We start from the raw sequence: 14,192 nt of genomic DNA on the forward strand, positions 1-14,192 counted from the left end.
GCCATGTTGGTGTGCTGCACCCATCAACTCGTCATTTACATCAGGTATAACTCCCAATGCAATCCCTCCCCCCTCCCCCCTCCCCATGATAGGCCCCGGTGTGTGATGTTCAATGAGATCACTTGGACTCAGGAAGGGCCCACTTTTTCTTTCTCCATACTTTGTCTCTGTGTCTCATTTCTTTTCTCAAGTCTCTCGTTCCACCTAAGGAGAAATGCCAACAGGTGTGGAGGGGCAGGCCACTCCTTCCGTCCGCATGCGCATGCTTGAGCCTACTCACCCCACTCCTGAGATCTTATCGGGAAGCTGCTGATCACTCGTTTCAGGTGTTTTCTATCAGGAGATGGCTGGTCCCTGGTGCCAGCTGTGATCAATTATTATTTTAGTGAGACCGTTAACAACCGCTTGACCATCACCTGAAGGTTGCCTGACATTCCTGATATGTGCGTGTGGTGGGGAGCCCTCTCCTGCCCTGCTCATTCCTGACTAGCTACCCACTATAACAAGATTGAGATCTTTTTTTTTTTTTTTTTTTTTTTTTTTTTTTTTTTTTTTTTTGAGACGGAGTCTCACGCTGTTGCCCAGGCTGGAGTGCAGTGGCGCGATCTCGGCTCACTGCAAGCTCCGCCTCCCGGGTTCCCGCCATTCTCCTGCCTCAGCCTCCTGAGTAGCTGGGACTACAGGCGCCCGCCACCGCGCCCGGCTAATTTTTTGTATTTTTAGTAGAGACGGGGTTTCACTGTGGTCTCGATCTCCTGACCTTGTGATCCGCCCGCCTCGGCCTCCCAAAGTGCTGGGATTACAGGCTTGAGCCACCGCGCCCGGCCAAGATTGAGATCTTGGGCATCTCAGTCTTACCTATAGAGAAGAGACTAGCATGAGAATAAAGCTACAATTTGTAAAGTAGTAGTAGTTATTTGTTTGGGCCAAGAAAAAGATGTTGTGTTTTGCAGTCAGTAAAGTGAGCTTTTTGCCTGTGCTTAGAAAAGCTTAATGAAGTGGTTTGCTTTGTATCATTGTATCATGATTTCAGAGTGACCTTGCCTGAGGTTGCTATTTTGTGAGATTATTTCTATCCAATAGGAGAATAACAAGGCCTAGCTGTGAGTGCCGGTCAGCTTCTGAATGTTAAGGACCCTTTCCTTTTTCTTTCTTACACGTTATTTTTATAATAAATTTTTCATTCAAATGTATACATAAAGTACATAAATTATAAATGAATTTTCATAAAGTGAACAAGCACATCAGTGTACTAATGTCTGGCGTAAGAAACAACATATCCAAATACCAGAAGTCCCCTTCATGTGCCCTTCAGATCACTAACCCTGAGGTTACCCACTATCCTGAGTCTAACACCACAGATTAGTTTTGCCTGATTTTGAATTTTTTATGACTAGAAACCTATAATATGTACTGTTTTGAGTATAGGCCTCCTGAATTCAACATTTATGTTTGAGATTCATTCATGTTGTTCTGTGTCATTGTTATTAGTTCATTCTCACTGATGAATAGTGTTCCATCATGTAAACACACCACAGTTTATCCATTCTAGTGTTGATGGACATTCGGGAGCTTCCAGTTTGGAGCAATTAGGAATTAGTTCATAGTGCTGCTATGAATGTTCTCCTACATGTCTTTGGTGAATGCCATGTATATATTCCCACTGGGGAGGAGTCGAATTGCTATATGTTTATGCTCAGCTTTAGTAGATAGTGCCAAACATTTTTCCACAATGATTGTATCAATTTATGCTCACACCAGCAGTGTAAAACAATTCTGGTTGCTCTCTTTCCCAAGTTATGTAAACTCTTCCAGAATACAGAAAAAGATGAAAACTTCTAAATGCATTCTACAAGGATTCTATTACCTTGACACAAAATTGAGAAAGTATAGAAAAGGAAAACTATAGGTTAATCACATCTTTAAATGGAGATGTAAAGATAATGAAAATATTAGCAAACTGAACCTACAAATAACTTTTTAAAAAAGTTCCAGGAACTGAAGTAATGCTCAAAACTAGGAGGTTTTGAATTAATGCATATTAATATATCAATGTTAGCTATTATATAATTCATTAAATCCCAAATTTATTTTTGTTAATATAATTCATTAAAATAGAAACTGTTAATATAATTCCTTTCGAAGACTAGAGAAAAGCAGATAATCTCCAAAGATGCCAAAAAAGCAGTTAATATTCAATTCTCACTTTAATAAAAATTAGAGAAACAGAAAGATATAAAAGTCCATGTTATCTCTCCTTCAGTCAACTCTTCGGGTTCATCATCCATTATTACCCCATATGCAGGCTAACTTCTTTTTCCTTGCTCCTCCATTTGCTAGCTGTGCATCCTTTGACAAGTTAACCACTCTGTGCTGATTTCCTATGTCTAAAATAAGAGTACCTACCTTACGTTGTAAGGATCAAGTCCTCAATACATTATATACATTATTCTTAATCACTTTTTAATCGCAAGAATTTGGTCATTAAACATCCCTTTGACTGGATTGTGAGCACCTTGACAGCAGGGACTAAATGTCATGCACGTCTGTGTGAAGAGACCACCAAACAGGCTTTGTATGAGCAACATGGCTGTTTATTTCACCTGGGTTCAGGTGGGCTGAGTCCGAAAAGAGAGTCAGCGAAGGGAGATAAGTGTGGGGCTGTTTTACAGGATTTGGGTAGGTAAAGGAAAATTCCGGTCAAAGGGGGGTTGTTCTCTGGCGGGCAGGAGTGGGAGTCACAAGGTGCTCAGTGGGGGAACTTTTTGAGCCAGGGTGAGCCAGGCACAAGATAATGTCATCGCTTAAGGCAAGGACTGGCCATTTTCACTTCTTTTGTGGTGGAATGTCATCAGCTAAGGCGGGACAGGGCATTTTCACTTTTGTGATTCTTCAGTTACTTCAGGCCATCTGGGCGTATACGTGCAAGTCACAGGGGATGTGGACGCGCAAGTCACAGGGGATGTGATGGCTTGGCTTGGGCTCAGAGGCCTGATACTAACAGCGGAATTTTCTGCAGACTTAAGTAATGTTTGTTGAATCCTGATGCAAGCTTTCTCACCTTCCTGTGTTCTCTCATAGATTCCTCATCCTGTCCAGCCATCTGTCCACCCGTCACAAGCCTAACCCCAGTCAATAACCACTCTTTATAACACTTCCTTTGTACCTTTATAGTGCTTATTACATTGTTTGAGTACTAAATGAATATATAGTGCGTTGTGTTTAACATTTAGGACATAACAACTCATAACGTTATAGTTAAAAAAAAATAGTTTTGTACGTTCCTCTGGGCGTACTTCCGGTTTCACTTCATAGTGTCCACAAACCACAGTGTCAAATGCACAGCTCGGCATGAGAACTGGGCTAAGGCGCGCCCCGCATCCCCCAAACCCTATTATCAGGGCCAGGAGAGGTGCGGAATCCGAAAGTGTGGAGAGCGAAACACGCAGAGTGATTCCACTCATCAGTCACACGGTAGGGCGGGACAGCCCCATCTTGCAGTTTTCCATTATTCAACACAGAGCCCAACGCGCAGGCAACAGATCCACGCGCAGGGCTGTTTGGGGGCGCTTGAGGCGCACAATCCGGGGCAGGCGGAACCTTAGTCCTCAGCCCCGCGTTTCCCGCGACTCCGCTCTCACCGCTACACTACCACACAGACGGCCTCCTTCCCCCACCCCCGGGGCCCGTGCCAGTGCCGGGCTCCGGAGTTCGGGACTGCTAATTTCAGCGAAACGATTAAGAGACGCCCAAACAGCGGACAACACTTTCTCTCCTCCGGCAGGGAAAGGCGTCCAGCGTAGCGTCTCCCACGCTTCCCCGCCGGCGCAGAGCAGGCCCCACAAAAGCTCACGCCGCCGGCACGCATGCCGCCCCGCCCCCACGGCCCGTAGCCAGCCGCGCCCCGCGCTCGCCCGCCCCCGCCTCCCTGGCCCTCGACCCTCGTTCCGTTGGAGGGGCCTCAGGCGAGCACTAGCGAGCTGTTGGCCGGAGGGAAGCCGGAGGAGACCGGGTCGACTGGGCAGAGCGGCAGAGGGTCGGGAAGCCTGCTCTGCACGCCCAGGGAGTAGAAGCGGGCAGGGAGCAGGGTTACGTGAGGGAGCGCGCCCCGACTGAGCTTGGGTCCGACTGGAGCTCAGGCTCGGGACCCAGACTGGTGGGCCAGGCCTCCAAGCCGGCCTTACACCCGATCCAAGGAGGACACACCGGACGCAGAGGGACGGAGCGAGCAAGGAGACATGGCTTCATCATTCCTGCCCGCGGGGGCCACCACCGGCGACAGCGGTGGAGAGCTGAGCTCAGGGGACGACTCTGGGGAGGTGGAGTTCCCCCATAGCCCTGAGATCGAGGAGTCCAGTTGCCTGGCCGAGCTGTTTGAGAAGGCTGCCGCGCACCTGCAAGGCCTAATTCAGGTGGCCAGCAGGGAGCAGCTTCTGTATCTGTATGCCAGGTACAAACAGGTAAAGTAGCAGGGAAAGGGTGGATGGGGGAGAAAGATACGGAGCATCATCCTGAACGTGGAAAAGATGTTTGCTTTCCTAGGAGTGATATTTATTTAGCTGGGCACTGGACACTGTTTTTCTGTTTTTTTTCTCTGACCTATGCAGTGATCTTGCATTTTACCAGCTTAAGAACCTTTACAAAATGAGGATAAAATAAGATTTATCATTCATTTACTCTTTCCAAAGGGCCACATGGAAGTAAACATGGTAAAGTTAATTAAACTATATTGAGATCCAAGAATATAATAGGATTGTAATAATGTGATTCAGGGCTGGGCGCAATGGCTCACGCCTGTAATCCCACCACTTTGGGAGGCTGAGGCGGGCGGATCACCTGATGTCAGGAGTTCGAGACCAGCCTGACCAACATGGAGAAACCCCGTCTCTACTAAATTACCCAGGCGTGGTGGCGCATGCCTCTAATCCCAGCTACTCAGGAGGCTGAGGCAGGAGAATCGCTTGAACCGGGGAGGCGGAGGTTGCGGTGAGCCGAGATTGCGCGCCATTGCACTCCAGCCTGGGCAACGAGAGCGAAACTCCGCCTCAAAATAATAATAATAATAATAATAATAATGTGATGCAATGCAAAATACAGTATTGCAACTTTTGTGATTTTTATAAAATCCTCAATATCTTTGACTTATGTTTTCGTTGAATATGTCTCTTTTCCGTTTGATACAATCTAAAAATTTGAGAGCTATGAACACCAGATGAAATAATGCCCTTCTTTTACAGAAAAGAAAACTGAAGGCCACAGAGAGTAGGCAGCTTGCCTAGGGTCATACAGATATATCAGTCAGAACTGGATTGTAGCTCCTGACTCAGTCTAAGGCTGTGAACTTTACCTGGAAATAGGGAGATGTATAGACATGTTAATTTATAATTCAGGTTGACATTGGTTAGGTACCAGAAGGGAAATAATTGCTTTGTCATAAGCAACATATATTTGTTCAGCAGCTTTTATGTGCGAGACACTTGGATATAATGCCTGCAGAGAAGGAAAAACATGACACTCACATTTTTTTTTTTTTTTTTCCACAGAGAGTTTGGGTTTTGCCACATTTCCCAGGCTGGTCTTGAACTCCTGAGCTCAGGCGATCCACCTGCCCAAAGTGCTGGGATTACAGGCATGAGCCATTTTGCTGGCTGACACTTGTTTTTTTGTTTTTTTTTTTTTTGAGACGGAGTTTCGTTTCTGTTGCCCAAGCTGGAGTGCAGTGGCTAGATCTTGGTTCACTCGGCCTCCCGGATTCAAGCAATTCTCCTGTCCCAGCCTCCCAAGTAGCTGGGGTTACAGGTGCCCGCCACCATGCCCGGCTAATTTTTTGTATATTTAGAAGAGACAGGGTTTCATTATGTTCACCAGGCTGGTCTTGAACTCCTGACCTCAGGTGATCTGCCTGCCTTGGCTTCCTAAAGTACTGGGATTACAGGCGTGAGCCACCGTGCCCGGCCGACATTTGCTTTTGAGAGACTTACAAAGTACTTGAGGAATCTAGGTTTGAACACACCTGAAAAATTGCTGACAAGAGTTAAATAACAGTTCAGGAAAATTACAGCTCTTTGGAACACTGGAGGAAATGAAATTCTGGATAATAGCCTATTTTGTTTTATTAAAAATGTATAACCTTTTTTTCTTTTTGCCTCTTGACATAGTTACATATTTTCCCCTGTATTTGTTAAAGGAAAAATAAGTTGGGGGAGAGGCCTGCTGTATTCCTTTTTTTTTTTAACTAAAAAATTTTTTTTAAGATGGGATCTTGTTCCGTTGCTCAGGCTGGAGGGCAGTTACACACTCATAGCTCACTGCAGCCTTGAGCTTCTGGCTTCGAGCGGATCCTCCTGCTTAAGCCTCCCGAAGTACTGTTATTACAGACATGATCCCCCATGCCCAGCCCCACTGTGTTCTTAAACTGGATATACTGAGTAGAGATGAACCTTGTTTTGAAGGTTGATGTTCATTATTATGAATGTCAGTTAAACATTAACCTGAGAGATAAAGCTGTAGGAACAAACGGTATAAATTATAGTGTTGAATGAAAATTACCTCCAAGTTGGACTTGGAATTAGCTTTCTGGGAAAAGTTCTTGATATGTGTTTTCTCTTTGGTCATTTATTATACTTGTCCTAATAACATTAGAGTGAAACTTTTGATTATTTAACAAATACTTATCGAGAATCGTATTAGGACCTGTAATATGTAAGATGATTCTCTGGGCAGTATGAGACTAACTTTCCCCAAATTCCCTAGAAAATATTCTTTTTTCTTCTAGGACGTATCTTTATTTATTGATAACGGTGTTGTCATTATTCAGTATTCTATTTCTAAGTCATGAGTGAACTGTAGTAACCTATCAACTTGGGAACCATTCTGTCTCAGGTATACTCACTTCATTCAGATAATATGAAGGAGGAATGTGCCTCATCCTTTTAAGAACTTGACTTTAGGGTGTTCAGAGATATTCTGTATCTGCAAATAAAATTCTGCATTATTAGGAAATAATATGCTTGCTTAGATACGACACTGGGCCACAGTTTTCATCAGTCTCCTAAATATTTTATTTTTGACAAAATTCTGAGATAACATTAAGAATAGCATCTTTGATAGAATAATAAAGTTGAAAGTCCAATATCATTTCTGCATATTGTATCAAAATTTATCATAAAATAACATTTTGTATTCAGAATAGCAGCCTATTTTGTAGGCTGGATGAGGTTGTTGGCAGGAAGATAATAAATAAGCTAAGATATGAACCTTATTTTCTCAGGGAGAACTCTAAATTTACTTAGCGTCATAGCTTTATTAGTCTCAGATAAGCCTATGGCTTCAAAATAATCTTTCAATAAAGTTTCAACAAAATCAAATGAATGAACAGTTTTTTGGTCGCTCTGTACATCAGCCTACACTCTCCCTCCTAAAGATAGCTAATTGACAGCTGTGAAAACTGGAGAGTAATGAAAATTTGTGAATTCCTGTTGACTTCATGAGATACTATTTAATAATACTTTTTTTTTTTTTTTTTGAGACGGAGTTTTGGTCTGTCATCCAGGCTGGAATGCAGTGGCGTGATCTGGGCTCACTGCAACTTCTGCCTCCTAGATTCAAATGATTCTTTTGCCTCAGCTTCCTGGGTAGCTGTGATTACAGGTGTCTCTCACCGCGCCCGACTAATTTTTGTATTTTTAGTAGAGATGGGGTTTCACCATGTTGGCCATGGTTGACCAGGCTGGTCTCCTGATCTCAGGTGATCCGCCCGCCTAGGCCTTCCAAAGTGCTAATATTACAGACATGAACCGCCGTGCCTTAATACTACTTTATTAAATATTAACCCTTGAGTCAAGTCTTAAATTTTGTGTGATGAGATGGGAAGTACACACAAAGTACTTCTGCTGCATACTGAATTATGTTAACTATTTTGAGGAAAAGCACTTGTGTAATTTCTGAGTTGCAAAATGAACTATATACTTTTTTCCATTTTTACTTAACAGAACAACTCACAGATAATTATACCTACTCAAATTTGGGTATTTGGCAGGTAGTTTCTTGAAAATGAATGAAATAAGCCTGTCACTTCAAGGAAAACAACTCAAAGTATTTGTTGCCAGTAATAACATTTGAGCTTTCAAGTGAAAATGAGAAGTTTGGAAAATCTGTATCTGCCACCGTGAGCTTGACAGCTTCCCAGTACTTAAAAACTTTTTTTGATGAGATAAGTGGTGACAGTCATGAATGTGAACGTTTGCTATTATATCATGAAATGTGTCAACATTTGAAAAGTCTGTGTAACTCAGTAAACCATATTTTCTAAATATTTCATGGAATGATGTTACAAATCATGTGTTGATAAAAGATGCCTTTCAAAGTGCAAGTCAGACCAATGGATTTCAGTGTTAACAGTATGAAAAATTCATTGATATGAGTTCAGATTCCTCATTGCAACTGACCTGAAACTACCATCTGTTAGGTTTTGGCATAGTATCAAAGAAGAATATCTACAACTATCTCAAAATGCTGCTAAAATACTTCTCTCTTTTCTAACAACATATCTGCGTGAAGCTGAATTTTCTTCATATACTTCAACCAAAACAACATATTGCAGTAGATTGGATGCAGCAGTAGATATGCAAATGCAACTGGCTTCTAAGCGAGACATTAAAAAAATTAAGAAATGTAAAACAGTGCTACTTTTCTCACTAATTTTTTTAGAATATGTAGTTATTTTGCATAAAATGTTATTTATGTTAACATCTAATGGATTTATTATTTTTAAATGAGCTAATACACATTTTTTAAATGTCCCAGTTTTAATTTCTAATATGGTAAATATCGATAGATATAACTCATATAAATGATGGCTCTTTAGGATCTTGAGAATATAAAGGGATTATAAGACTAAAAAATTTGAAAACTGCTGCCTTAAGTTCCTTTTTCATGGTCAGAGGTGGCTTACCATCACCACATGTATATCATATCCAGGGCAAAGGGAAAGGGGAAGACAAACTCCTTTTCTTTTTAAGGAAGGTATTTGTATCACTCTTCCACACATCCAGTCCCCAGAACCTAGGCAGAAGTTGGATGGCCATGTGTAATGTTTAGATCATGTGTCCAGCTGAGACTTCTGTTACTACAGGAGAAATGGAGGAGAACTATTGGCATTTGTTTCTGCCACTGGATGGTGTCTGGATAAAACCAAAAATAGTTATAACTGCTATTTTTATGATGTCTTGAAGTTTGTATAATTTATCTCATTTAATATTTCTAACCGTCTGGTAGTTCATGTGATTTTAGAGAGTCCAGAATTGAATCCCAGACTCTATTTATCATTTAAGACAGAATAATGTAGTAAAGGGGTATTGAACTTTGGAGTCAAACACTCTTGGATTTAAATCCAGACTACTAATTAAAGACTATACTAATGTGTGAACTGAGACAAGCCTCCTGAGCTTCTCTATCTTCATTTATAAAATGAGTTTGTAATGGCATACCTAGCAGGATTATTTTTTGGCCCATTCGAGATAAAATATGTGAAGTGTTTGGTCTATGGTGATTGTTCAAGAAATGTGGCTCCTTCTTACCCTTTCTTCTCTCTGTTCCATCATAACAGGGCTGCTTCTATGTAAGTATACATTTTAATAACAGCAGAGGGCCATGCGATTAATTGCTAAGCAAATGATAGAGGTGGTAATTGTTATGAATTCAGAGGTAGATGAGATCATTGTAGACTGAAAGAGTTCTTAGAATCTGAAATTTGAGTAGAACTGGAAGGTCGTGCAGCATCTTAAAAGCTGAGGAAAGAAGAAAAGGCGTTTCAGGTGAGTGGAGTGACAAGCAAAACCCTGAACTAGGAATCCCTAAGGCAGTCAGTAGATCATTCTGGTTAGATGAAGGCATCAGTTAGATTTTACCAGAATTCAAGTGTGGAAGAGTAATGGGAGATAGTGGGAAAATCCCTGAGAAGTAGATAGGTGCTGTGGATGAGTTAAGAACAGTTACAGGCTCTATTCTAATAGAAAGATGAGACTTTACACAAAACTTTCTAACACATGGTAGAAAAAGTGAAAAGTACCATAAAAGATATATAGAGTAAATGCTCTAAGGAAGGAAGATGACTTCTGGCAGTGGGAATCAGGGCCTGTATAGTGAATTCTGCACTTGTTTATGCTTATTCTCAATGAAAATATTCACTGTACAGTTTAACTGTAAATGTCATTTGCGGATTAAAATTAAGTATCGACCACAAACAAAAGATGATAAGACTGTTGTAGAAAAATAGAATTGTATTGTTGAGAACCCCTGAAATTTTTCTGCATGGCTTTTGGCATCCAAATTTATATTGATGAGTTTCTTTAATAGGGCATTTTAAAAGTAGTACACTTTTTCCCCTGAAATTTTGGAGAGATAAAATGCTAATAGAGTTACGAGAATCAGCATGAAGAAATAGTGTTATGAATTCTGATAAATTATGAATTCTAAACCTTATTAATTCTGTGTTAAAAAATTCTTTATACATGGTAATAAAGAGTATATAATGTATATTGATAACTTGTCTTATGTAAATAGTCTACTGACTTCGAAATGCAACCATTTATCACAGTTTTTCTGTATTACAATATTAGATAATAGTTGTTTTATGCAGTAAGCCAAAGTAGCCTGTATGCAATGTTTGATTCTGTTTGGGTTTTTTGTTTGCTTTTGCAAAGAATGTTAAATTTTGCTGTTCCATATAGGTGCAAATATATTCCAACCTATGGTTACTAAATATACATAATACATTTGAAAAGGAAAAGTTTTCCAGACGTTTCTTTGAAAAATAAGTTCTTGATTTTCCTTCCCTCATTTAGGTCAAAGTTGGAAATTGCAATACTCCTAAACCAAGCTTCTTTGATTTTGAAGGAAAGCAAAAATGGTAAGAAATTCTTGGAATCTTTAATGAGGTTGTTGGAAATGGTTTAGGTGTTTAGGAATTAGAAAGCAGTGAGCTGATTAAAGAATTATTTTTATATTAATCTCTCTCTGCTGTAGACTGTACTAATAACAGGCAATTGGGAGAGAGATTAAAGAAATCTACTTTTAGCTAAGTCTCCTGAAGGATTCTTAGGCTAGCATGTTGGAATATAAGTGGTTCACAACAGACATACATGCCTCACATTTTAATACATAAGAGAGTAACCATGAGAGCTATTGCTTGAGATTTTCCTTTCCTGTCATTCAGCCCCTAATGGATCACCGCTTCTCCCCTCTGGAGGGATTTTTGGAAGAAGGCCAGAATGATGGGAAGGTCCGAACAGCAGGATACATCCCCATTTTTCATCCTTCTTCCCTGTCCCAGTTTCATCTCCCTGTCTTTTGCTACTCTTGTGTTCCTTGCCCCACCCATGCCACAGTAAATAACAGCTTACAGTACTCTTGGGAAGAAGGGAAAAGTTCAGCGAAAGCCAAAACCAGATACTAACTTCTCTTTTTCTCTGAATACATAAAAAAAGAGTATACTTTTGCAAACTTTTTAAACTTACAATCCAGAAGTTCCCTCTTGTCATTTATGAGACCTTGTCTTCTCTTACCTTGTCGAAGTGAAAAAAGAAATTGCATACAACTGGGAATCTTAGTAATAGAAGGGAAGGCTTTGGAGCATCAGCCCTGGAATTAAAAGAAGGTTAGAAGGTAGAGTTAAAAAAGAAAAAAAGATAAAATACGGTTATAGAGAGAGGAAGTGATAAAATACGGGTTCTGACTTTATATTCTAGAGCAGTCCCACATAAAATCTGGTCCCCTATACATTTCCTGCCTGCCAGCCGTTTGTTACCCAGCTGTAAGGAGGTACAGAGCTTGAACCCAGATGTAAATAACTTATGTCACTACCCACACTGTTTAGTTCAGCTGATATTTTTTTATATAGGACAGTCTCAGTGAAGGAAGCAGTGCATTGATTATATTTTTGCACAAGTTTTTTGGTTGATGATAACCAACAGTTCTCTGGCATTTTATTACTGTTCTAAAGAATACCTGATGTTAACGTTTACAGTGAGTTTTTTGTCATAATTTATGAAATTTTATAGCTTCATTTTTTTTCTGTGCTCTACCTGTTTCTCCATTGTTTTTAGCAATTAAAAAAATTTAGATTTTATAGCCACCATAATAATTGTTTAGGCAAGATATTAGATGACAAAATATTCTGGAACTATTGGAGAAAAAACTATTGAGGAAAACTGTTGTTAAAATGCTAGGTGAAAAACTATTGGGGAGCAAAACCATGGGTTACAGGCTGACCCACCATTTACTTTTTTTTTTTTTTTTTTTTTTTTTTTTGAGACGGAGTCTTGCTCTGTGCCCCAGGCTGGAGTGCAGTGGCGCGATCTTGGCTCACTGCAAGCTCCACTCCCCCGGGTTCACGCCATTCTCCTGCCTCAGCCTCCCGAGTAGCTGGGACTACAGGCGCCCGCCACCTCGCCTGGCTAATTTTCTTGTATTTTTAGTAGAGACGGGGTTTCACCGTGTTAGCCAGGATGGTCTCGATCTCCTGACCTCATGATCCGCCCGTCTCGGCCTCCCAAAGTGCTGGGATTACAGGCTTGAGCCACCGCGCCTGGCCTACCATTTACTTTTTAATTATGAGGGAGAAACCTGACAGATACTGCCGTTACCAAGCCATGAATCTTATTGATGATGGGGCAGACTGACATCACGTGCCCCCAGTGTGATGCGTTCAAAAGGGCATGTCACCTATATATTACTCTGCTGAAATAATTTAACCCAATTCTAATTATGATGAATCATTTCTGGCAAGAACACTATGTAGGTAAGGAAACAATTAGACAAATTCAAATTGGGAGATATTTTATAAAACAGTTGGACTCTTAAAAAATACCAACAATATGGAAGACAAAAAAGCTGACGATACATGAAACTCAATCCTGTGTGTGGATCTTGATTGGTTCCTGGTGTGGGAGAAGAAAGCCATAAAGGACGTTATTGGGACAATCAGGAAAATCTGAATGTATGGCCTCTATATTATATAATAGTATTGATGATAAATTTTCTGAGTTTGTGTAGGCTGATCTATTTAGGGATGAAGTGTTATGATACATACAAGTAATTCTCAAGGAATTCAGTGAAAATAAATTTAGAAAACCTCAGAAAGATGTTATATTCATCATAGAAGCAAGAAGGTAGTGAAAAAAAATGTGGGATTGAGTTCTGTTTGACAGCAAATCAGGGAAATCGAGAAACCCTCGTTGGAATTAGAAAGAATTGGCAGGGAAAAACAAAGAAGGAGGCCTGTCCTGGCAGCCTGCAGAGGGTGGGGGAAAAAAAATGATTCAAAAGGAAGCTCAGGACTAAAATGTTGCTTTTGCCATTTATATTGTAGGAAGTCCCTAACTTACTCATTAGGGTTCTTTAGTTGTTGTTTTTGCTTTTTGCTTTTTTTTTTTGAGACAGAATTTTGCTCTGTTGCCCAGGCTGGAGTGCGGTGGTGCCATCTCAGCTTACTGCAACCTCTGCTTCCCAGGTTCAAGCAGTTCTCCTGCCTCGGCCTCCAGAGTAGCTGGACTACAGGCGCACACCACCACGCCCGGCTAATTTTTGTATTTTTAGTAGAGATGGGGTTTCACCATCTTGGCCAGGCTGGTCTCAAACTCCTGACCTCAGGCGTTCTACCTGCCTTGGCCTCCCAAAGTGCTGGAATTACAGGCATGAGCCACCGCGCCTGGCCAGTGTTCTTGTTTCTGCCCTCACCATCCCTGACTTTTGAAGTCCCAGACTGAGTTCCCAGGATCAGTTACTAGTAACTTATAGGTGAGGTAAGAGCAGAAAGGGAAGGTGGATTTCTTGTATCTTAGTAAGAAGTTTGATGCATTTTCCTTGGGAATATTGTTTTTTATGTGATGATTAGTTTCTGTATGACCAAAATCCCATAAGCACAGTTAATTTATGATAATAATCTGTATTAGTCTGTGGAGCATACATCTGCAATAGGGGTGAAAATTGGTTTGAGGAAGTTATAAAATCTTAGATTACAGTGGTTTGTGGTTTTCCAAAATTTAATAGATATGCAGTGTATCTGTGTTTTTAAAATTTCATAGGGGAGGGTGATTAGGAAAAAAAAAATGTCTGAAAAGGCTTCTTAGGTAGGGCAATAAGGTCTGTATAGCTCTAGACCAATGTAAATGCAAAAAGACAGAACTTCTGTA

At 40.7% G+C, this 14,192-nt stretch overlaps 1 protein-coding gene across 2 annotated transcripts in view; it reads left to right on the forward strand.

Moving 5' to 3' along the window:
- The first annotated feature begins 4,235 nt into the window (after positions 1–4,235).
- Positions 4,236–14,192, forward strand: part of ACBD6 (acyl-CoA binding domain containing 6) — a 205,966-nt gene continuing 196,009 nt past the window's right edge. The window contains exons 1-2 of one of the 2 annotated variants that reach the window (XM_050766501.1): positions 4,236–4,460; positions 10,845–10,909. In XM_050766501.1, coding sequence (XP_050622458.1) covers positions 4,239–4,460; positions 10,845–10,909 — 287 coding nt within the window. In that variant the 5' untranslated portion in view covers positions 4,236–4,238. The remainder of the gene's footprint in view (positions 4,461–10,844; positions 10,910–14,192) is intronic. The other variant, XM_050766511.1, reaches the window with a different exon arrangement.

Source organism: Macaca thibetana, chromosome 1 (assembly GCF_024542745.1).
Source record: "Macaca thibetana thibetana isolate TM-01 chromosome 1, ASM2454274v1, whole genome shotgun sequence".
In the NCBI taxonomy this organism is placed as follows: Eukaryota; Metazoa; Chordata; class Mammalia; order Primates; family Cercopithecidae; genus Macaca; species Macaca thibetana.